The 21,752-nt window shown below is 51.0% G+C and overlaps 1 protein-coding gene across 9 annotated transcripts in view; it reads right to left on the bottom strand.

Moving 5' to 3' along the window:
- Positions 1-7,205: 7,205 nt before the first annotated feature.
- Positions 7,206-21,752, bottom strand: part of TIAM1 (TIAM Rac1 associated GEF 1) — a 152,113-nt gene continuing 137,566 nt past the window's right edge. For 7 of the 9 annotated variants that reach the window (XM_063419452.1, XM_063419448.1, XM_063419449.1 and 4 more), the window contains 12 exons: positions 20,288-20,467; positions 19,820-19,888; positions 19,418-19,543; positions 17,512-17,620; positions 15,040-15,219; positions 14,810-14,928; positions 13,962-14,070; positions 13,252-13,310; positions 12,352-12,454; positions 12,178-12,265; positions 11,195-11,367; positions 7,206-9,506 (listed from right to left, as the gene is read on the bottom strand). In XM_063419452.1, coding sequence (XP_063275522.1) covers positions 9,025-9,506; positions 11,195-11,367; positions 12,178-12,265; positions 12,352-12,454; positions 13,252-13,310; positions 13,962-14,070; positions 14,810-14,928; positions 15,040-15,219; positions 17,512-17,620; positions 19,418-19,543; positions 19,820-19,888; positions 20,288-20,467 — 1,797 coding nt within the window. In that variant the 3' untranslated portion in view covers positions 7,206-9,024. The remainder of the gene's footprint in view (positions 9,507-11,194; positions 11,368-12,177; positions 12,266-12,351; positions 12,455-13,251; positions 13,311-13,961; positions 14,071-14,809; positions 14,929-15,039; positions 15,220-17,511; positions 17,621-19,417; positions 19,544-19,819; positions 19,889-20,287; positions 20,468-21,752) is intronic. The other 2 variants (XM_063419453.1, XM_063419456.1) reach the window with 1 other exon arrangement.

The raw sequence follows: 21,752 nt of genomic DNA, 5'->3' as shown, positions 1-21,752 counted from the left end.
TGAGTAAAGAACCTCGTGTGACAAACCACATCCCTGGAAATTCACTCCCTGAGCCTTCGTCCTACCACATTCCTGCTCCTTGTTTACAGGGACAGAGCCACAGCATTCCACCCTGTGGGCTTAAAAACATCACCTCCAAGGGGTTATCATTTCACAGCATCCTGTTTCTCACCCACAGCGTGCAGAGTTGCACAAAAGCAGAATGCACACACTTGCCTCCTCTTCCTCCTGCCAAGGTCCTCCTCACTGTCAGGGCAGCTTCTCTCTCCTGATGGTAAAACACGAAATAAAGACAGCAGACTGTGGAATAAAGATAGCACAGAGTGTGGAGAGGGGGAACACGTGTAGAAGAGCAGGATGGTACCTTTGGCTCTGTCCCAAGTTTGTCCCGTGCCCTCCCTGGCTCCATCCCCAAGGACACTCCAGAGGCCCCCATGGCTCAGGCAGAGCCCCCCAGGGCTGGAGATGAAGGGGAATCAGTGCCTGGAGCTGGTCACTGCTGGTCCCATGTGAGGGGCTGAAACCACTGCTCCCCCAGCCAGGAGCTCCCCCCTGTCCCTGTGGGTGCCCCGGAATGAGGGAAATGAGCCCGGGCATGCTCCAAACCCCTCAGAACGGGAAAGGGAATAGGTGGCTTTTATCACACTCAGGCTATTTGTGGCTCCAGTAAATGAAAATAAATGTGTCCTGTCACCTCAGCAGACATGATTTCCCCCCTCTCTCACAGGCACTAAGAGCTTTTGACAGGAAAAGTACCTTTTGTTTGAGGAGAAGAGGGGAGAGCAAAAATAAACTTAAAGCAGCACCTGAGGAGCTCAGCCAGGCGCAGGATTGTGAAGCAGGATTGTGAAGCAGGGAGCAGCAGAGTCCTCCATCCCTGGCCAGCCCCAAACACACCCCCTGGCTGTGCCAGGCGCTCCCCCGCTCCCAGCCCTGGGCTCTGGGAGGGAATTCTCACCTCGGCAGGCAGAGCCTGGGACCACAGCTCCACCCCAACTTCATCTTTGTGCACCGCCTCCGAGCCTCCAGCCACAGACCCCGTGTTCCCCTCACGTTGCCTTTTACACCAGCGGCATTTGATGGGGCTGATAATTCAGCTTTATGAGGATCCCCTGGTGCCAGCGTTAGTTTTGCTGAGCCCCTGATCCACTGCGTGAAAACAGACAGGCGTTTTGTTGAGACGATAAATCCATTGTGTCAACACAATTAATTCTGTTCGCCCACTAACGCGTTCTGTCGGGGAACAAAAGGCATTAGCTTAATATCTTTATCTAATTGACAAAAAGCAAATGAGTTCAGAGCCTTGGATATCGCTGTGGTTTAGGCCAAGGAAAATCCTTCGACATCCCATTTTATCAGCATCCCGTGAGGAGTCAGGACACAGGGGCTGAGCCCAGCCCTGCTGAGGGACACAGCAGCACTCCCTGAGCACAAGGGGGTCACAAGTGTCCTTCTGCTGAGTGCAGACTCTGTCTTGGGAAGGATTCTGGCTGAGATTGGCCAGATCTGAGCTCAGCCTCTGGTCTGCCAGTGACAACCTGTGCCAGGTTTCCTTCCCTGCAGTGCCCATCTGAGAACAGCCACAGCAGCACCTCTCCTCCTCCCAGTGAGGATAAAGAGCTCTCTTGAGGGATAGAGGGCTGTGGAGTGCAGAAACGTGGTAGCAGAGCTAAGAGGTTCGTTTCAAAAGGAAAAAGAAAAGAAGGAGTTAAAGAGGTGCTTACAGTAAACATCCCGGGAAAAATCTCAAATCCCACCTCATCCTGTGTGCTCCAGGCTGCTCCCCCAGCCTCCCAGCAGTCAGGTTTTCCCACTGCACTGAAGGCAGCAGTGCAGCTCCAGGCAATGCAGATGGAGTGATTGTGAATTGTGTGGCCATCAATAGACTCCTGATTAGCAATTTTTCCTCGATTTGTGCCTGCAGTGATTAAGAAACATCCAGCTGTTTCCTTCACTTTTCACAAATCCTCCCCTAACCTTTTTCCTGCCTCTGCTGCTGGCTCTGGTTGGCCTGTGCTGTGCTGTGGCCACACAAGGAGCAGCAGGACTGTGAGCACAGCCGGGGGCTGGGGTCTGCTGGGCTTCCCTGGCACCCTGCAGGCTCAGCCCCTGTGCTGAACTCCCCGCTGGGCAGCTCTCCAAAGCTCAGCTCCTGCCCAAAGGGAGGGCTCCTGACTGGGGGCAGCTTTAACCCCACAGCCCAGGCTTCCTCATCCCTCAGGGAGCTGCTGCCCCTGTGTTTGCTGTGGCAGGTGTTGAGTGGCTGCCTCAACACTGCCATGGGTACCAAATCCTCCTCTAACACCCCCTCTGCATGTCAGGCATGGCTTTATTCCTGGCCAGGGTTTCTGTGTGTGGCTGACAGAATTCCGGCCTCCCCATGGATGCTGATTCCACTTATTTTTACATTTTTAGCAAGAAAGAAGAAATTAATGTTCATTGTTCCTAAATGACATAATTATCTTTCATTACTTAGTATTCTGTCCTCTATTGGTTATTATTTCTCACTGCTCATGCTAATTAATCCAGATCTCTAGTACCTTTCTCCTGCAATTTCCAAGACATTTTTTAGCCTCTTCTTTACCTTCTGCTTTCTGCAAAATGTCCTGGTGGTCCATAAATTCTGTGCTGCGGATGTCCAACCACATCGATCCATCCTCCTCTCCCAGGCTTTGCTCATTGGAGCACATCAGAGAGAGTTTATGAAAGTTGAAGTTTCAGTCGTTCTCCCCAGCTGCATGCCCACAAAAGCAACTTATGACAACTCTGCTGAGAGTAATCTGAGAATAACACACAGTTTATAATTTATATATATGTTGGTTAGGATTAATTAAAACAAAGATTTTAGAAGGTAATTAAAACCATTACCTATGATTATTTAAAAGCTCTCTTGCTTCCAGCATGCTCAGACCTCAGCTGTCAGCTCAGGGCTCCAGAGGTGGCAGCAGATCACACCCTGGGAAGTTAACCCCAGGACTGGGACACACAAACTGCTGGCAGTGAAATTGGTAATTTCCCTGAGTGCCAAAGTGAAAAAAATCCCCTACCATGCTGAGGAAAAGGTGTGTTTGTCGGCAGGTATCTCACACAAACCACATTTCTTTCTGTGTTTTGTCTTTGAAGGAGAAAATGAAGCTGTTTGCCCCTGCACATCCCTGTCCCACGCAGGTGAACAGCTTTTCCTTCCAGCAGGATAAATTTGTCTGTGCTCCCTGAGAAGTCTGAGTGGGAAGACCTTTCCCAGCCACAGGCAGGCAGACTGAGCTGCCAGAATCCTTTGATTTTGATTTATTCCTGTTCAAATCAAGGCTTTCAAGGGTACACTGAGCCCTCTGCCTTTTTGTCTCCATGATCAGATAGCAGTTTCCACAGGAACTGATGCAAAACCTCCTCATGCCCTTAAATGCATTGCAGCTCCTGGAAGGTTTCTTCTGCTGTCCCCAGAACAAGGGACCCACCAGCAGAAATGCTTGTGGTGGGTTTTATCCTCCTGTGTCTGAGCACGGGGCTGTGCTGTGCTAACAGCCCCTCCAGGCCCAAATTCAGCTGAGTTTCACTGTGTCAGCAGAGTGACACAGTGACGCTGTCCCCTCGCCTCCGTGGGAACACACACCATGTCCCAAGGATGTGAATTCCATCAATAACTGCAGGAGAGGCTGGCTCTGGCTGCTTGGACAGTGATGGAGGAGTCCCAGGGAGAAAATGCTCTGTCAAAACCAGACACCACAGGCGAGTGATCCAGCCCTCAGCTTCATGGAACTGCTGCTGTTACCTCCAAACAACCCCAGTTCCTTAAGAGACAGAGAAAAGCCCTTTCCCTCCTGGAAAAGCAACATAATTAAATATGGGGACAGCCCTTCCTCACCTCCTTTTCATTTCCTTGCCTTCAGGACCAGAGAGCAGGAATGCAAGAGAAAATTTAATCGATGTACTGTGCTCCCCAAAAAAGATCTGTCCCACACTCCAGGTGTAGCTGTGTTGGTAGCAGGAGGATGTCTGGCAGGTTTAAGCTTTTCAGCCTCAATATCCTAAATAAACCAGCCCTAATTCCCCCACAACTGAGTAAAACTGCTCTATGGTGCTTCCTTTTCATGCCTCTCTTCCCAACCACATTTTCCCTCTGCCCACCCTCCCAGACTGATTTTAAGTCTCCACACTGATGCTCCTGACCTGCCCTGCCCCAACACACAGCAGCATCTTTCTGGCCACCCACAGAAGTGATGCCAGTAATGATTATTTCCCTGCACTACCTGGAAATCCAGTCCTGAGCTCCCTGGGGAGGCACAGAGAGCTCCAACTCATCTGTACCACAGAGGGGAATCTCTCCAGACTCAGCTACTGCTTTCAAATATATATATATATTTTACAACTTTTATCCCCACACTCTGTTTTATTTTACCTTGAACAGCAGCTCTTTCTCTGCTTTTTCACACAGGAGACAGGCAAAGAAGGGTCATTTAAAAATCTCTTCATTACCAGCTACTCATCTTCTCATGTCTCCTGAGGGTTAGAGGGAGCAGAGGATTGGATTTTCTTATCTTTTCAAGTAACTTTCTTTTAATCTCCTTTTCCTGGCGTATTCCATGGTATAATTCAACTAATAGTCTGGTACTGCAGTGACCCCGAAGAAAGCTGGTGTTCTTACTCTGCTTGAGTCTCCTAATTTCATATTGGAGATCTGAAGGGCTTTTAAAGTGCTCTCCTAGAACCTGTGGCAGGGGATGGAGTGGATTCTTTTTAAGTGCATTTCCACCCGAGCTTTGTTCCATATCTCTCTGCCTCCTCCAGCACTGAGATCATCCCCAGCCTCGCCCCTCTGAAACAACCAGAGTTACTCAGCGCTCTAATGCCCCTTGAGGAGTTAATTAAAGGGGTTTAATCTCTGCCGAGATGAAGTGACGCTGAATCCATCCCTGGAAATGACTTTCCCTGATGGAATGACGCACGAGCCCGCTGGCACGGGACGCTCCAGCAGCGCCAGCCAAGCGGAGGATGCCGCTGCCGCCTGCCCGGGAATCATCTGCTGCTCACGGCTCCCGTGGAGAGAGCGGGGAGCGCTCGGGCTCCCGAGGAGCGGGCGGGCTTTGCGGGACAAGGGGGACACCCGCCGGCCGCGGCTGGAACCGAGCGGGAGCAGCGGGATGCGGAAAATCCCGGATTTACCTGGGAGAGAGCGGCGGCCCCGAGCATCGCTCGCTGCGGCCAGGGGAGTGGTCACTGCGGCCAGGGAATGGGAGTAGTCACTCTGGCCATGGCAGCGGTCACTGCGGCCACGGGAGTGGTCGCTCTGGCCATGGCAGCGGTCACTGCGGCCAGGGGAGCGGTCACTCTGGCCATGGCAGCGGTCACTGCGGCCACGGGAGTGGTCACTCTGGCCATGGCAGCGGTCACTGCGGCCACGGGAGTGGTCACTCTGGCCATGGCAGCGGTCACTGCGGCCACACCCCGGCCCGTGGCAGCCCCGCAGGAATCACCAGGAACACTCCGGAGCAGAGGACACACATCCCGGGGTGCTGTGCTGCCGGTGGCAGCTCCGAGGAGCGAGGAAAAGCCTTCAGCACGTCTGGGGAAAGCACACAGGGCTGCCTGACCCTTACACTAACCCCAATCCTAACCCTTACCTCAACTCCAACCCCGTGCAGCCAAAGGAGCCTCCGGGCTCCCCGGAGGAAACTAAAGGAGCAAGGATTCCTGCTGGACCAACCCAGAGGACAGCAGGTTTTCCCCAGTAGTGAAGGAAAAGCTGCTGGAAGCACGGCTGGGCGTTTGGTTTAAGATGCAGCGCCAGAGGCTCCTCTGGCCCTGGAACAGCTGATCCAGAACAGCCCGTGTCCTTCCCTGGAATTCCCTCCATCTCCCAGCATGGTGGCCACGGGCCAAAAGCCTCTCCTGCCACACTCCAAGCACCCCAGGCGTTGATTCAGAGCCTGCCCTCCATCCATGGACAGCCCAGAACACATTTAATTTCTATTCACACCTCCCTGCAGCTTCATGGATCGAGTTTCTGCCTTTGATCAGTTTCCCGCAACATGAATTCATCTCAAGCCCTCTTTCTTTTCCAGCATGGAATTTCCAGCCGCTTCCTCGAGTTCCCTGTTGTGTTTCCAACACTGTTCTCCCCAGACGCAGATCACCTGGCTGTTGGACCAAGGTGTGACTGCAGAGGGGTCACCAATAAACGCCACCCCTGAGGGATCCAGCACGGGGGACACCGGGGTCTGTGCTGCCACAAAAACAAGGAATTGGTGCTCACCTCTCCCGAGCGCACAGGGAATTGCAGGAGGAATTTTCCCTCTGTTGTCCTCTGTTTCTGGCTGGTGGCAGCACCGAGCTTTAACGCCAAAGCGTTTCAGCTGTGGAGCTGGCATACAGGTGTCACTTGTCACCACTCATGAGCTGCTTTCTCCTCGAGGCCCTCACTCTGTCTTCCTTCTAGCATTTCCCCGACTTCCTGAGGAGCCTGGATTAGCCTGGTAGCCTTACAAGCTGAAAATAACCCTGCCTGAAGCAGCAAGCACTGCACTGCTCAAGGGATGCTGCAGGAAGTGCTGCACACCCCCCACCCATTTTAATGCCATTTTAATCCCTCCTGTGACATTTCTGCCATCCCTCAGAGTGTCTGTGGGGTGCCTGTGCTCTGCCCGTGCTGTGCCAGCAGCGGGGCTGTGCCAGCTCTGCCTGGTTTCCCCACAGAGCACCTCCCCTGTGTGCAGCAGCTCTGCCAGGGCCAGCCTGGCTGCACTCACCTGGGGAGCAGCGTGGGACCAGGGCTCTCCCCGGGGCCAGGGAAGCACGGAACCAACCCACAGCACACTCCTGGGGTTTGGGCTAAACCCAGCACCCCAAAGGGACAGGGGCTGCCCAAAGAACTGGCCACAGAGAGGCTGGGGAGCTCTTCCGAGGCACCTGGAATTCTTCTGGAATTCGCTGCTTTTACCTCATTTTTTAAAACGCTCGCTTGAAGGTTCCTTGTGACCAGCCTGGAAAAGCAGCAGGAATGGCTGGTTATAGATGCCATAAGGGAAATGGGAATTGTCCCCTCACCAAACCACGAGCAGAGGCTTACCTGAGGGCTCCTTCCCGAGCTACACCAGCAGGGAATGCAGGGCCTCCTCCCTGGTATCTCCCCTTGCACCTCACAGCCCTCCTGTGACAGGCTCCCCACGACAGGTGCCCTCCACACACCACTCTCTGCAGCTAGTTATTTATTTTTTTTCCCAGTATTTTATTTCTGACAGGCATTTACAACGTTCCATTCATAGAACTAAAAACATAAAAATAGACCTTCTTTTAGCTTATAAAAGAAATATATAAGAACCTTTGACATAGACATGTCATGACGTTATGTACAAGAGCCACGGTACCTTCCCAGTACCAGCCTTCCAGTATTTGAGTGCTGGCTGCATCCTCTGGGAGCAGCCTAGGACAGCCAAACCCTCCAGCACGTGGGACACGACCGACAGGTGGTGATACAAAAACAACCGTGTGATCATACAAAGGGGGTAGAAACTCTTCTAAAGCTCTTATGAAAGGAAACCAGGAGATAGCAAAAAGTCACTAGAGAAAGCTTTCATAAGTATAGTGCACCAGAAACCAGGGAAGGGAGGGGGCGAGGGGAGGATGCCAGCTGGGACACGCAGACAGTGATGGATGTTTGGGGAGGGGGATAATTTTTGTCATGTTTTAAAATATAGTCAGAGTGGATTTTATAAAATATAATCCTAAGGCTATTATAAAATTTCAGGTTCTCAAAGTACCTGCTGATGTGTCAAACATCAACAGATACCAACAAAACAAAATTTCATATAATTTTCCTTTTTTTTTTCCTATAGGTGAGACTGCAATGGGGAAAGCTATATAAATCCTAAAAAAAAAAAAAAGTGCTATTTTGTGTTTTGCATTTGGAAGCCTACTTAAAAACCATGAGATTTTAGTCACATTTTACCCTGTTTTAGATGTTTAAATAAAATATTTAAAATGTTAAAGAAGTTTACTTGTGTAGAACTTTTTTCATCCTCTATTGCAGTGGAAAAGCTTTTATAAAGGAATTAAAATACACTAGTTTCACCCATGGTAGGAGAGTGGGTGAGGTCAGTTTTTTGGCCATGAATTCCCTGTCCCCTAAACCCAGACTCTGCCAGAGAGAGTGGAGCAAAGGGATCTGTGGCTCCAGCAAGGGCACTCCACGGATCCCTTTGTTCCACTGCAATTCAGTCATGTCATTTTATTTATTATTCTTTTTATTACCTAACTAAACTCCAGTCTCAAACATATACAATAAACCTTTTCCTGAAGAAAGTTATACCTAAATAAGAGTTTCCAGTTCATATTTTAATATAAAACCACCATTCCTAACCCTCTGCAAAAAGCTAGCCTCGTATCCTAGACGTGGAGCTACCCTAAATCTCTTACCCCTTTGTGCCCCTGCATCTCAGGTAAAATACAAAAAAATATTTCTTCAAGTGTTAAATTTGGATCTCTTTTAAGAGAGTTTGGCATCTTTACAAGAGTATGTAAAACTAGAGCTTCCAACATTGACGTTTAAATTAGACCAGCCACAGACCAAGAGGACTGAACACAACATAAACCCCAAACCTTTCCTCACGCATTCCTAAAATACATGAATATTCTCTTACACTTAGAGAGGGAAGGGGAGTCAGCATACTGCGACTGTACAGGTTAAAAAGGCAGTTTCCTTGTGAAGGAGATGAGCCTACGACCGACACCTATGAGGGCCACCAACCCCTCTGTCCTCACGCTCCCGCTGGAGCCGATTCGCTGCACAGAGGTTGGGACATCCAGAGTCATTTGTTTTCCAGTGATTAAGTTCTCCCCACAGTCAATTTCAGCCCCTGATTGTTCGAGAATAAATAAAATCGTGTGAAAGCCCTTGGTTAAGGTGAGACAGGACCTCGAGCTCGTTTCGTTCCTGGTTTCGGAGCGTTTGATGGCTTTGGGCTGACAGAGCTGCTGCGGCGGTGTGTGCAAGTGTGCAATCGGGGGGACGGGGGGCGCGGGGCCACCTCACAGCTCCGTGTTGAGCTTCCTGCCGGGCACAAAGTCCTCCCGCCGCACCCAGATCACCTCCTCGCCGTGGGCCTCGGCGGCGCCGTTGATGGCGGGCAGGGCCGCCTGCTTCCTCAGCTGGGCCATCCTGGCGGCGTGCGCGTCCCCGGGCGCGCAGGGCCGCTCGGGCGGGCAGGGCTGCTCGGGCCGCCGGCCGCCCGCCAGCGACGTGGCCTGCAGCCGCTCCCTCAGCTCGCGCTGCGCCCCGCGCGCCGCCTCGCAGAAGTCGTCGTCGTCGCTCAGGATGTCGGTCTCCTTGACGTCCTCCTGCTCCTCGTACTGCGCCAGGTCGAACTGCTCCTCGACCCAGCGGTCAGTGTCCCCTCCCTGCGCGGGCTCTTTCTCGGGACTGCTGCCGTGGAGGGCCTCTGAGTCAATGGTAAACCTGTTTCGGGCCAGCCGCCGCCTCCTCCTCCCCAGAGACTTGCTCGGGGCTGACACTGCACACACAAAGATAAAACCCCACAGGTGTTTTACACACACACGGCACAACCCTGGGAAAAAGCTAACTCCTGTCCGGGGTCCCGCGTCCGGCACCGAGCGGGCAGGGCCCACAAGTGGCCGGGTCACCGCCATCCTCCCTGCGCTGTGCAGGAGCTGCTGCTGCTCAGATCCACCAGAGACAACAACCCTCGGCTGCTGCTGCTCCTGAGCACGGGCAGCCCACCAGCACCAAGGGCACCTGCCCAGCTCAGCTTCTCACTCGCAGCCCTGCTGCTGCTGGCACACCACAAAATCCCACAGCTTCACACCTTGCAGAGGGAAATCTCTCTGGGCTCAGAGCAGCACTACAGCTTGCTCAGTGCCTACACTTCAGGGCTGAAGATGCTGTGTTATTTACAGGGAATTACGTGCCCTGTCCAGGCTCTGCTACTCCCTTCCTCCCTACTGAGTGAGGAAAACAACAATCCCTCAACCCAGAAGAGCCATCAGAAGTTCCGTCCTCAGCATCTACTCAGCAACTGGCCCAATTAGCAAATTGCCATCTTCTGTGTCAGAACATCTTCCTGAGCAGGGGCAAATCCTGTAGCTGGCAGCCCTGCAGGCAGCTTCAGGGGCACACACGGAGCGCTGAGGTTGGAGTTTGTTCCCCTGCACTGTAGAGCACCTCAGCACCTGCAGGATGAATTTATCCAGCTCTGCCTTGGGGTTGAGGTCACATTTTAATGTCCCTGAGCCTCACAAGCTGCATTAGGTACAACAGCTCAGCAGTAGGGAGAGGCCTGGACTGCAAGGTGGGATTTCAATCCCTGCAGAATTCTTCACGCAAATGCCCCACGGAGCCAAACTGAAAGGGGGTCTGGCATCTCCAGCAGCCAGGGCAGCAGCACCCCGAGTGAGAAGCTGAGCTCAGCTGGTGTTGGCCTGGCCTGCCCTGGTCAGAGGAGGAACAGAAATCCAGGCTGTCTACAGTGCTGGATCTAACGAGCAGAATAAGAAATAAACAACAGACCAGAACAAAACAGGCAGCGGTGCCGTGTACTTTGCAGTTGGAAGCAAATGTTTCTTTCCTCCAGCATCTACAGTTCTGAAAATAAAACCTGCTTTTCCCTGGGATTTTCTCACTGCTTTTGCCTGAAGTCAACAGAAAAGGAAAATCCGTGGTTTAGGACAGGTCATTACCAAAATAAGAGTATCAAGTGCATGCTTCTCCAACTGTGGGAGGGAGGAGCACATGTCCTTTAGCAACTGAGCTGAAAAGGCTCAGGTGGAGGACACCCACAGCTGCCCGTTCAAACAAAGCTCAGGGGAGCTGTTCTTCCTTGTGCATTTTAGCTCAAAAGTGCTCGGGTTACCTCAAAATTCTGTACATGCTTTTAAGGATCACACAGCTTCTGCTCTGTCCAGCTGAACCCCAGGTCAGATTAAAGTGCACAGCCAATCGGTACTGCCAGGAATCCCACTTCCCTTCCATGCCACAAGCACTGCTCTGAAGCTGAGCCTCGAGTGCAAAGCAAGGTAAATAGAAGCAATTTAAGGCTCTCAAGGAAGTGAAGCATGGAAAACCAGCAGTTTTTACATATACAGGAAGAATGCTAATCCTAATACACAAGTGGCCGACACCACCACGTGTCCTACAACGGTGCTGGGGTTACTGGGATCTTGAAAGTCTGCAGCCCTACAGTACCTGCCCTGTTCATGGCTGGCCTTGCACCTTTCAGAGCACACAATCTTTTTCCACCAAAAGGAACATATTGCTGGGATGAGGGCAAACTTTCGGTTTTAAGGAGCTGTCTTCTGTGCTTGTCCCGCAGGATGGAGTGCACTGCCTTCAGGAAGTCCTTCCTGTGCTCTGGAGAGCTGAAAGAGAGGGGGGAACACAAAAGGCAGAGTTACCCCTTGGGAACTGCTAAAAGCTGGCTGCAAATGAGGTAAATAATGGCCAGTTCTGCGATTTAAGACAGTGCAAATTGACTGGCAGGTGCTTCCCCAGAGGTGACTCCACTGATGTCAGTATTTTCAAAGCAAAGCTACATCCGTGGTCACTACAGTGGGCATCCAAGGAAACCAATACCCAGGTCATTAATAAAACAGCCTTTCAGCCCTCTCGAGGTTTCCTTTCCCTGCAGTGCCACCCACACCTGGCTGTGTCCGATACACATCCAGTGACCCGTGGTGCTCAAGTCAATCTGTCCCTGCAAACACACCCCACAGCTGCACAGCTCTGCAGCACTTCCTAGAGCCAGGAACTGGCTTGGCATCAGCTCTGTTGCATCCTGATGAACTTGTGTTCCAAGGTCTCTGCTTGAACCCTGAAAACATGCCAGGGCAACCACCACCACCACAGTGGATGTTTATTAGAGCAAAGGCAGTGTTCCAAGGGCAGAGGTTGGGACCTGGTGCCATGAAAGGAACGCTTGCCATAAACACAACACCTGCCATAAAGATCCAATGCTGCAGTTTAACTGGAAAACTGCAGAAAGGCTTCTCCCATAAAGGTGCAAAACTGATCAAGTTACATGCCTTTATTTTGAGAGACTGTACCAAATTCTGCCTTCCAGAAGACAGGTTTTAACACCCTCTCCCCAGTCTCCCTAATTGGCTGTTCCCAGATTACCTCAAAGGAAAGACAGGGGCAAGCAGGGACGCAGAGCTGGGGAAAGCACTCACCTACAGCAGAGGTGGAATGTCCTTTCTGGCCTGCCCTCAGACTCAGATTTCACGTGGACAATCTCACACACAGAATTGGTCTCTGCATCTGAAGGGAGAAGCAAGCAGGACGTCAGGTCTCCTGCCCGGGTAACTGCAAGCACTGACCCCTGGATCCCAGCCGTGGGACATTACCTGCGCTGGCCAGGGCCCGCACCTGCAGCGCCTCCAGAGGGATCATGTGGCGGAACCGGAACGGATCCCAGTCCTCGTAGATCGAGGCTCTGTGTGATCCTCCCTGCAAGAATTTCACAGCTGTCAGGAAACTCTCAGACACCCTGGGGCAGGCAGAGCTGAGCTCTGTGCTGAAGGCTGCCAGCTACAGACCTGCTGCAATCCTGCTTTTCTCAGCCCAGCACCTCCCTGAGGGGTCCCTCTGGGGAGACCTTGCTGAAATCCGGACTAAAGCAGCTCCCAGCAATTCCCTCCAAAGTCACCCAGCCCAGCCCTGGGTGCACACACACTCGGGAATATGTGGAGTTTTGCTTTTCACTCTCAAGCCCCCCGTGCCAGCTGCCTTTCTCCATGCAGGCACCTCAAATCCCTCCCTGGTTTATGCCATGTGTAGGGATCACTGGTTTCCTTACATCACTATGGACTGTGTCCCCATTGGAGCACTGTCAGGATCAGCTTTAACTTGGAATCCCAAACTCCAGTGGGATCCCTGAGCCACTCCTGATGTAGCTGGGAGCAGCCAACACTTGCTTGGTGGCACACAACACCCAGGGCACCGTGTGAGGTGACAGACATTAATCATCTCTCAGACACTCACACACACTGACCAAAGAATCTAAGCCAAGAGACACACTCCCAGTGACATCTTCATCCAGGACAATGCCCCCCACAGCAGGGAATGGATGTGGCAAGCATGGCAGCAAAGGATAAAGGAATGCTTGCTGTGCCCACCCAGCTCCTCAGACACCAGGGATCACACGTGCCAGAGCACATTCCAGCTCCATGGCTTTGTGGAAAGCAAAACTCCATCTCAGCCCCAGAAATGCCCCGGGGATCACCAAACAGTCCCTGCACACTTACGAGTTTCTTCTTCTGTTTGGAACCATCCTTGTACACAAGGACCACGGCAGTTTTGAACACTGGAGGAGAAAGATAGAGACAAAAGCTATGGAGTCACAGAATCACAGAATCCTGGCACAGCTGGGCTTGGAAGGGACCTCTGGAGATCACCCAGGTCCCAAGGCAGGGTCCCCGGGAGCACGTGACACAGGAATTTGGGATGTCTCCAGAGATGGAGACTCCAGGCCCTCCCTGGGCAGCTGTTCCAGGGCTCTGTCCCCTCCAAGGACAGCAGTTCCTCCTCAGGTTGAGGTGGAATTTGTTGTGTTTCAGTTCATGTCCCCTGCTCCTCATCCTGTCACTGGCAGAGCCTGGCACCATCCTCTGGCAGTCCTTGGGGATATTTGCATGGATTGATGGGGTATTTGTGTGGGTTGACGGATCCCCTCTCAGCCTTCCCTTGCCCAGAGTGTCCACGTCAAGCTCCCATGGCCTCTCCTCAAGAGAGTTCTTGAGGTTTGGAATGGGCCTCCTCTCTTCCCAAGCACACAAACCTCCCACCTGAGCCAGGGAAACTACCAGAGAACACAACTGAGCACTGCAGCAGAGAGACAAGCCCTTGTTTAAGTTCCAGCCAACCCGGGGAAGGCCATGCTCAGTTCCTTTCAATATCTGCTTAGGCATTCAATACATGCTTTCAGGCTGTGAAATGAAAGTCCTGGGATACAAACCGAATGCTGCCAGCTCAGGTTCCTTCTTCCACTTGCCCAGGGAAGCAGGAGGGTTCAGCCATATCACTGTGTTATGCAGGAGCAAGTCCCCCATGGAAAGGTCGGCCACCTGCCAACACCAACACATGCACAAAGGCAGGGCTTTAATCAGCTCAAGGAGCCTGAAGGGAGTTTTCAGCTCAGGAAAACTTGCATAAAGTCCAGTCCTGAACAAAATTCCCTCCAGCAAACTTCTGGAGTACTTCATCAGCTGACTGCAAACAGATGCATGTAAATCCTTAATTAATGAGCATAAATTAGGGTAAGTTAAACTCAGGAGTCCAACTCTTGGAAGTCGGAGTCAAAAAGAGATGTTTTCTTTGCCTTTTGTTCCCCTTTGTCCCTTTTTCTCCCTACCAGTTTCTTTGTATTTTGTTGGAATATTTAAGCATGTATTCAGTTTGGGGTGAAGTTTAGAGACTGCATCAGGTGCAGGGGTCAAAGCACCCCCTCCCCACGGTCGCTGTGGCTCTTGACTTTGCCCAAAGGTCCTCTATGGACACCACACTGCTGGGAACAGACTAAGAAAGGAGCTCCCAGCTGCTGGGAAATGCAGCAACCAGACCTTTGTCCTTATGGTCCCCCAGAGTGACAAACTGAGGGCCATCCCCAGTTCAGGGGGTTGTTATCCCATCCTTCCACCCTCCCCTCAGTGAAGTCAGAATTCAGTTCAGTTCAGGTCTTGAACTAAGCTGGGATTTATCTGCTTGCACCAGGATCTACTTCAATGGCACAGTAAGAAAGGTAAATACTGGATCCAGTTTAACAGGCATTACAATAACAATTTCCTCTCTAAATCTGATTTTTACCTCTTTTTTCTCCCCTGTTTGTTCTGCTATGAGTTGGTCAAACACTGCCCCATATTCTTCATGGATTTTCTGCATTTCATTAATGTGGCTGGCAACTTTGTTCATGGTTTTGATGGCCACTGCAAGAGAGACGGGATGAACAAAAGGGAATTTTAGCCCTCTGAGAGGAAGGGAGGGCAGGAGGTTCAGGAGCAGAGGTGAACCATGGAAAAGTGGGGTTAAGTCCTTACCATCAAGGTGATAATGTTCTTCACTGTCCACGTCAGTGAGAGCAAAGAGTTCCTTGAGCAGGAGGGGGTATTTGAGTATCCTCTGGATGGGTTTGATGAGGTAAGACTCCAGGGTGGAGGAGTGCTGCCGGCGCGGGTTCTGGGCATCCAGGAACGCCTTGAAAGCAGTGTCTGTCTTGGCTGCAGGATTCAAAGGAAACCATGGGATCAGTGAAAAATCCTAACTGCTGCCCTGAGAAAGCCACTTTTCCAGGTTTAAATTGGTTTATCCGGAGACATTTTGTAAGGAAGTGCAGATTTATTGGGCCTGCAGAATTAGATTTACGCCCTCCAGGATTTGAGTCACTGACACTCTCCCAGGATGTGCTATTTAGGATTTCACAGCAAGCATCCACCTCCAGCACGGGCAATTTTTGATTTCACTATCCATGATAGAATTTCCTGAGCTAGAAGGGCCCCACAAGGATCATCCAGTGCAGCTCCTGGCCCTGCACAGACCCCCAACAGTCCCACCCTGTGCACCCCTGGCAGCGCTGTCCAAGCTCTCCTGAAGCTCTGACAGCCTCGGGGCTGTGCCCATTCCCTGGGGAGCCTGGGCAGTGCCAGCACCTCTGGAGGAAGAACCTTTCCCTAAATCCAACCTAAACCTCCCTGGCACAGCTCCAGCCCTTCCCTGGGTCCTGTCCCTGTCCCAGGGAGCTGCAGACAGCAGTGAGTACTTCTGGCCTGGCAACTATTTCAGAGCAGCACAAACTGTTTTAATCATCTGTTCCCTCTGAGCAAAGTCTCAAATTGGACATTTGTGAGAAGTCGCTGCTTCTGAGCCACGGTGCACCCACAATATTGGCAAGTGTGGTTCTTGTTACCTCATTAAACCCTGAAATGCAGCACTGAGTCACCACAGCCATCCGGAGCTGCAGAGAAGCAGGAGCAGCAAGCTGAGGCTGATGCACCAGACTCTGGCAGAACAGGCAGACTGGACACCTGATTGCCCTCATCTTTCCTACCTGACTGCTACGAATTTAAAAAATTGACATTTTCTCTGTTGCTCCCTCCACTGGAACATAAGGAGGGAGGGAAGGAGGAGGTTGTATTTATAGACAGACAAATCATTCAGTGCAGGAGCAATTCCACACAATTGCTTTTATTAGAGTCATGTCCCCTGCTGGGGTTGGGGTTTTTTTCAGGCAGTCACCTGATTCCATAAAGCAACTTCAGTTTCAAATGCAAAAGCCACCTGCACCTCAGCTAGGACACCAAGTGACACCTGAAATACACTCCCAGGCTTTTGAAGAGATTTACCTCAGGAAAAGAATTTTAAGTTCTGTTTATGCCATAATTCAAGCACAACGCTTTCTCATTTATAAATACACTCAGCAATGGAAAGAAAAGCAAAATAACCAGATCTACCTAGTCTACAGCTTTAACATTAGGGTACAATAAAGTAATGCCAAAAGAAAGCATGGACTAGCAACAAATCATTTATTTATGTATTCCACAAAGCTGCCAAGTATTCTTTGCAGCACAGGGAATAAAAGTTTACAAGCTAAAATGAAAAAAAAAAAGGAAAAGTGCACAGAAAAAAATATTAAAAAAACCAAGCTCCAAACTAACCAAGAAACAAAAATCCTCAAAATTTCTGACTGTCAGACATCCAGATGTTGTTTGAAAACAAAGAGTTCCTCCCTCACTGGCATTGCTGCTACAACTGGAACCATTTGTTTGTTTAATGCCTTGGCCAAAAAGGAATTGCACGAAGCACTGGTAACTCCAGGAGATTTACACTTCCACAGGGAAAACCATCCCTGTGAGGCAAGCTGGCCCAGGAGCCAGACCACAGGGCTTTTATCTCCAGCTCAGCAAGCCAAGCTCTGCTAGAAATTCTGACATGGAAACTACTCAGGCATATTGGAATGAAGGCAAGAGGAAGGAGAGAGGGCTAAAATATTCTGCCAGCTCCCATAAAACATTCTCCCAGGCTGATCCTCTCCTAGTGGCTGCCAGTGTTCCACCACATTGGCTGGGGCTTCCATGGGATTGCCACCAGCAAGGACTCCTGGCACAAACTCCAGGAGGATGCAGAGGCCACTACAGAGCCACCACTCCTGGTTCCAGAGCCCACAGTGACCCATCAGCACAGAGCCACGCTGTGATTGCCATCCAGGAACTCTTCCCATGTGACTGAAAACAAACCAAACGCAGCGAGGGAGAACAAACCCAATGTGGGGAGAGAAAAACTGCAAGCAGGGTGAGCCACCTCTTGTAATGAGCTGCTCAGGTGTCACCAGGGGGTGGTCCCACAACACCCACGGCACACAGCACCCCAGGAGCCTCTCCAGACTTAACTCCCTGCTCCAAAGGTTCCTGGAGAGCAGCCAGGCACGTGTGTGCCCCCATTCCTGCCCTGAGAGGTCTGGGGTGCAGCAACCACAGCCAACATGTGGCTGTGACAACTCTGAAAGGGGCTCTTACCTTTCACCAGGACTTTGGGGACTTTTGTGTGGCTGGCACAGAAGGCACTGTACAGCTTGAACCTGTCGGCGTAGTACAGGAAGGATCCACCCAGGGAGAACAACACTTTCTGGGAATAAAAGAGAAAAAAAGCATCAGTAGAAAGGCCTGAGTTACTCAGCCTTCAGCCAGGTCATCTGAAGCTTCCATCCAGCTTTTGGAGGACAGGACAATTACGGTTTTACTGTGTTTGCACAACAGGACATCACTGCTGGAGTGAGCCCAGAGGAGGCACCAGGATGGTGGGAGGGATGGAGCAGCTCTGCTGGGAGAGGTGGGATTGTTCAGCCTGGGGAGGAGAAGCTTTGGGGTCACCTCACTGTGGCCTGAAGGGAGCCTGCAAGGAGATGGAGAGAGACTCTTTACAGGGGGCTGGAGTGACAGGACAAGGGGGAATGGCTCCAAACTAAAAGAAGAGTCGGTTTAGATGGGATATTGGGATGGAATTGTTCCCTGGGAGGGTGGGGAGGCCCTGGCACAGGGTGCCCAGAGAAGCTGTGGCTGCCCCTGGACCTCTGGAAGTGCCCAAGGCCAGGCTGGATGAGGCTTGGAGGAACCTGGGATAGTGGAAGGGTGGAACTGGGGGATTTTGCAGGTTCCTTCCACCCAAACCGTTCTGTGACTCCATGATTCACCCACCACAAAGCAGGCCCAGCCCTGGTGTGTGGATTCAGCCTCTGTAATCAGCATCAGCAGCCCAGTGCCATCCTGGAGGCAGCACTAACTCCACAGGACTGGGCTCCCAGCTCCAGAGCTGCACTTCAAAGCCTCACTGAGCTCAGCAATGGCCAGAGGCACAGACAGGGCTGGATCCCTCACAAACACACCAAGGGCTTCACCTGCTTGGAAATGAGGTGGTGTTCAGGGTCAACCACAATGCCAGAATGTCCCAGGAACCAGACAGCAGCTGGTGAGGGGCTGAGGCCACATGTGGGCAGCCTGGGGACAGTGAGTAGGAGAGGGGGAAGCAAAGTGCAGAACTGAAACCACAGAGCCCCACATTTCACACCCTGCTGCCTCCAGACAGGGCCCAGGGGCAGAACTGAAAGTGAGCTTGGTGCAGTTTTTATGGCAAGAACTGGAAGCAGCAGCACTCAGAAGGTGGAGATTTCTCTGGAAGGACCCTTCACTGGTACTGCTCTCTCACAGCTCAGAGCACACAGGGGCCAGGTGAATCATTATTAATATTATTACTATTATTATTACTATTACTACTCATCCTGACCTTTACCAGGGTGAGTGGTGCTCAGAGCCAGAGTGGAATTCCCCAAAGGAAAAACATTCTGTCACCTCCTTGCCATGCCTCCACTACCAGTACCACTGCATTAGACACAAAATGGAATTTGTTTCCACGTTTCCCTGGGTTTTAAATGAAGTTCACAGAGCTGCAGTTTACATTTCTACCTGTGGAGATGAACACCTGCTGAAAGGTAGAAGTATCTGCCACCATGGATTGAAAGTGGAAAGGCAGAATTCCATGTATTGTTCTGATCTGCAGCCCCAGAGGGCTTCTGAACATGAGACTTGTCAGGACGAAGATTTTATGTAACTTTCCATTTCTAGCATTTCCTGACAGCTCAAGGCAAGAAATCTGGCAGAAGGGCAAGAATAGAACCAAAAAGCACATGGTTTCTAGTGCTCCATACAGCTAAATGTAGCATAAACTACAACTGCAGCAGGATCATTTTTCAGCAGCACCAGCATCAGTTGAAAATTAATCTTAAATGCAAGCAGATGCAGGTATTTACATGAACAGTGGCAACAGTCAGAAAAACATGATGGAGAGTGTTAAAGGTCTCCTCAAAATTTAACCAATGAGACAAAGCAAATAATGTGTTTTTAATATATGAAAGTAAACAATTATTACCTTAAATTGCTCAACTTTTTCAAGCTTTTCCAGGTCTGGAACCAGCCTTACTCCATCTTCCAGAGTTTTCAAGAACTCTACCTGGAATGCTACCATTTCAGTCAGATTCCCAAAGAGAACATCCAGCTAATAAAAGGAGAAAAAAAGCAGAAATCTGAAGATACCACTTTGAGGCTAAACTGTGTCTTCTAGAACTGCAGATATTCTCAGTCCAATTGTATAATCAATGTGATGTCAGGGAAAAACAAGCTGCAGACATTACTGAGCAGCGACCTGATGCTCCACTTAATCCATTATTTGAAAGAACTGGAATTATTTCAGCCAAACAAGCCCAGCTGGGTGGGCAGAGTGGAGGGGCAGGCAGAAGCTCTCGGGCAAAAAGACAAGCAAAGGTCAACGTACCTCATCTGGTGTGAGGAAGGTTTCTTTTTGTAGAGGCTTCAGGTATCTCTCCATCAGACAATTTAAGTCCTAAAAATTCAGAAAAAGATTCCCATGTTGGTCCCTCAGACTGCCTCTGGGTGTTTACTGAGGTGGCAAATGATGCTCACCTAATGTGAGAATTTTGCCTTTTTACACACAACACGGAATAGCTGGATCTCACACAATTTAAGACAGGAAAAGGAAACATTTACATGTTCCTAGCTACAAAATCAATACCAGATCTCAGCGAGCAGTAGCTGCACACCAGCTAAGCCATTTCAAAATGAAAACAGCCATTTAGAAACGCCTCGTTTCAGGGGTTTAACTTGTATTTCAGGCACAGACTGCAGAACTGAACGCAAGTTCACCATGAGATAGGGACATGAAGCACAGGCTGAAGCAGCAGAGGAAGGCAGCAGAGCCCAGCAGGAGGGCTGAGGGCCTTACCTTGACGTAGGTGCGCTCGGTCTCCAGGAGCTCACAGATGACCTTCCTCAGCTTGTCCGCGTCCGTGAGCTGCCTCATGGTGCTCACCTGGGGTCCTGCACAGTCCTGGGGGGGAGCACTGCAGTCAGAGGGGTTCATCTCATGCAGGCTGCGACAGAAAGCTGCGACCTGCTCTGTGCTCTTTGGAGAGAAGGGAGAGGAAAGAGCAGTGGTAATACTGGAAATCACAGCCAGAGGAACCATGGGGCTGAGGAGGGTTTGCAGCTGAGCAGTTGCAGCTTAGAGACTTTTCAACAGGCAGCACAAGAGTCTGTCCTGTCTCTCTGTGACTGGGGATAAAGGGGGAAAAAAAAACCACAAACAGTTGCAGAACTCTAATTTATTGCAGTGCTGCTCAACTCCATTCCTGGTTTCAGACACGTGAATTTCAATTAAAACAAGCTCATCCAGCACTTAAGATTGACAGACTCAAAAAGAGAGGCCCGAGAATTGGGAACCAAAAATGCCTGTGCAAACAAAACACACACCCTAGCCCCTTGCCAGTTCCCCAGTCGGGGCTGCAGCACTCCTGTGAAAGCTCTGCAGAAACCACTCACGGGGTTTGGGGAAGCAGAGTTGCCCAGCTGAAGGCCTTGCAGGCTCCAGGCACAGGCTCTTGGGGAAAGCAGCTCTATCCCTAAGCTGTGTCTGGAGCTGTGCCTCGCAGGGTGAACCTCTTCCTCGTAAGGGCCGTTCCCCAGAGCTGCTCCACCTCGCTGCTTTCTTTAATATTTAATCAGCTGCCTATATAAAAAGCCAGTTATCCTCACTTCACCCCCTCGTGTTAGCTCATTTCCTCACATCTTTCATTACACTGAGGAGTTTGGAGCAGGAATAGTCTTTGGTGTCAGTGACGACAGCCCCAGGCTCCCAGGATTGCCAAGGTAGCCGTGGGCTGTCTCCATCCCTCCCAGAGACCTGGAGGGAAGAGAGCTGCTCCAGTGACCACACTTGCCAGAGAACCTCAGCCCAGGCTCAGGGATTTCCCAGCACTGCCTCTACAGCCCCCCAGTTCAGGAATTTCTCCATGGAAAGGGTGGCCAGGGGCTGCCCAGGGAGGTTTGGAGTGCCCATCCCTGGAGGTGTCCAAGGAATTCCTGGACATGGCACTCAGTGCTCTGGGCTGGGTAACAAGGTGGGGATTTGCACAGTTTGGACTCCACAGTCTCAGAGGTGTTCTCCAACATGGGTAATTCTGTAATTCTGTGAAACAACTGACCCAAAATCAGCCTGTTCAACCAGAGAAATGCAAAGAGAGCAGAGGAGAAAAAAAAGAGAGAGAGAAAATAAAGCACATCCCCACCTTGCAGTTTGGAGACAAAGCTCTGCCCCTGGGACACCACTTCATTCCCACCCGCTGGAAGTTGTGATCTCCATGTTTTTTAAACCACGCACTCTGCTCACACAGGGCTATTTCCTCTCCATG

Source organism: Prinia subflava, chromosome 25, assembly GCF_021018805.1.
Source record: "Prinia subflava isolate CZ2003 ecotype Zambia chromosome 25, Cam_Psub_1.2, whole genome shotgun sequence".
In the NCBI taxonomy this organism is placed as follows: Eukaryota; Metazoa; Chordata; class Aves; order Passeriformes; family Cisticolidae; genus Prinia; species Prinia subflava.
The sequence above is the reverse complement of the archived record's forward strand: the minus strand, read 5'-3'. Positions and strand labels throughout refer to the sequence as shown.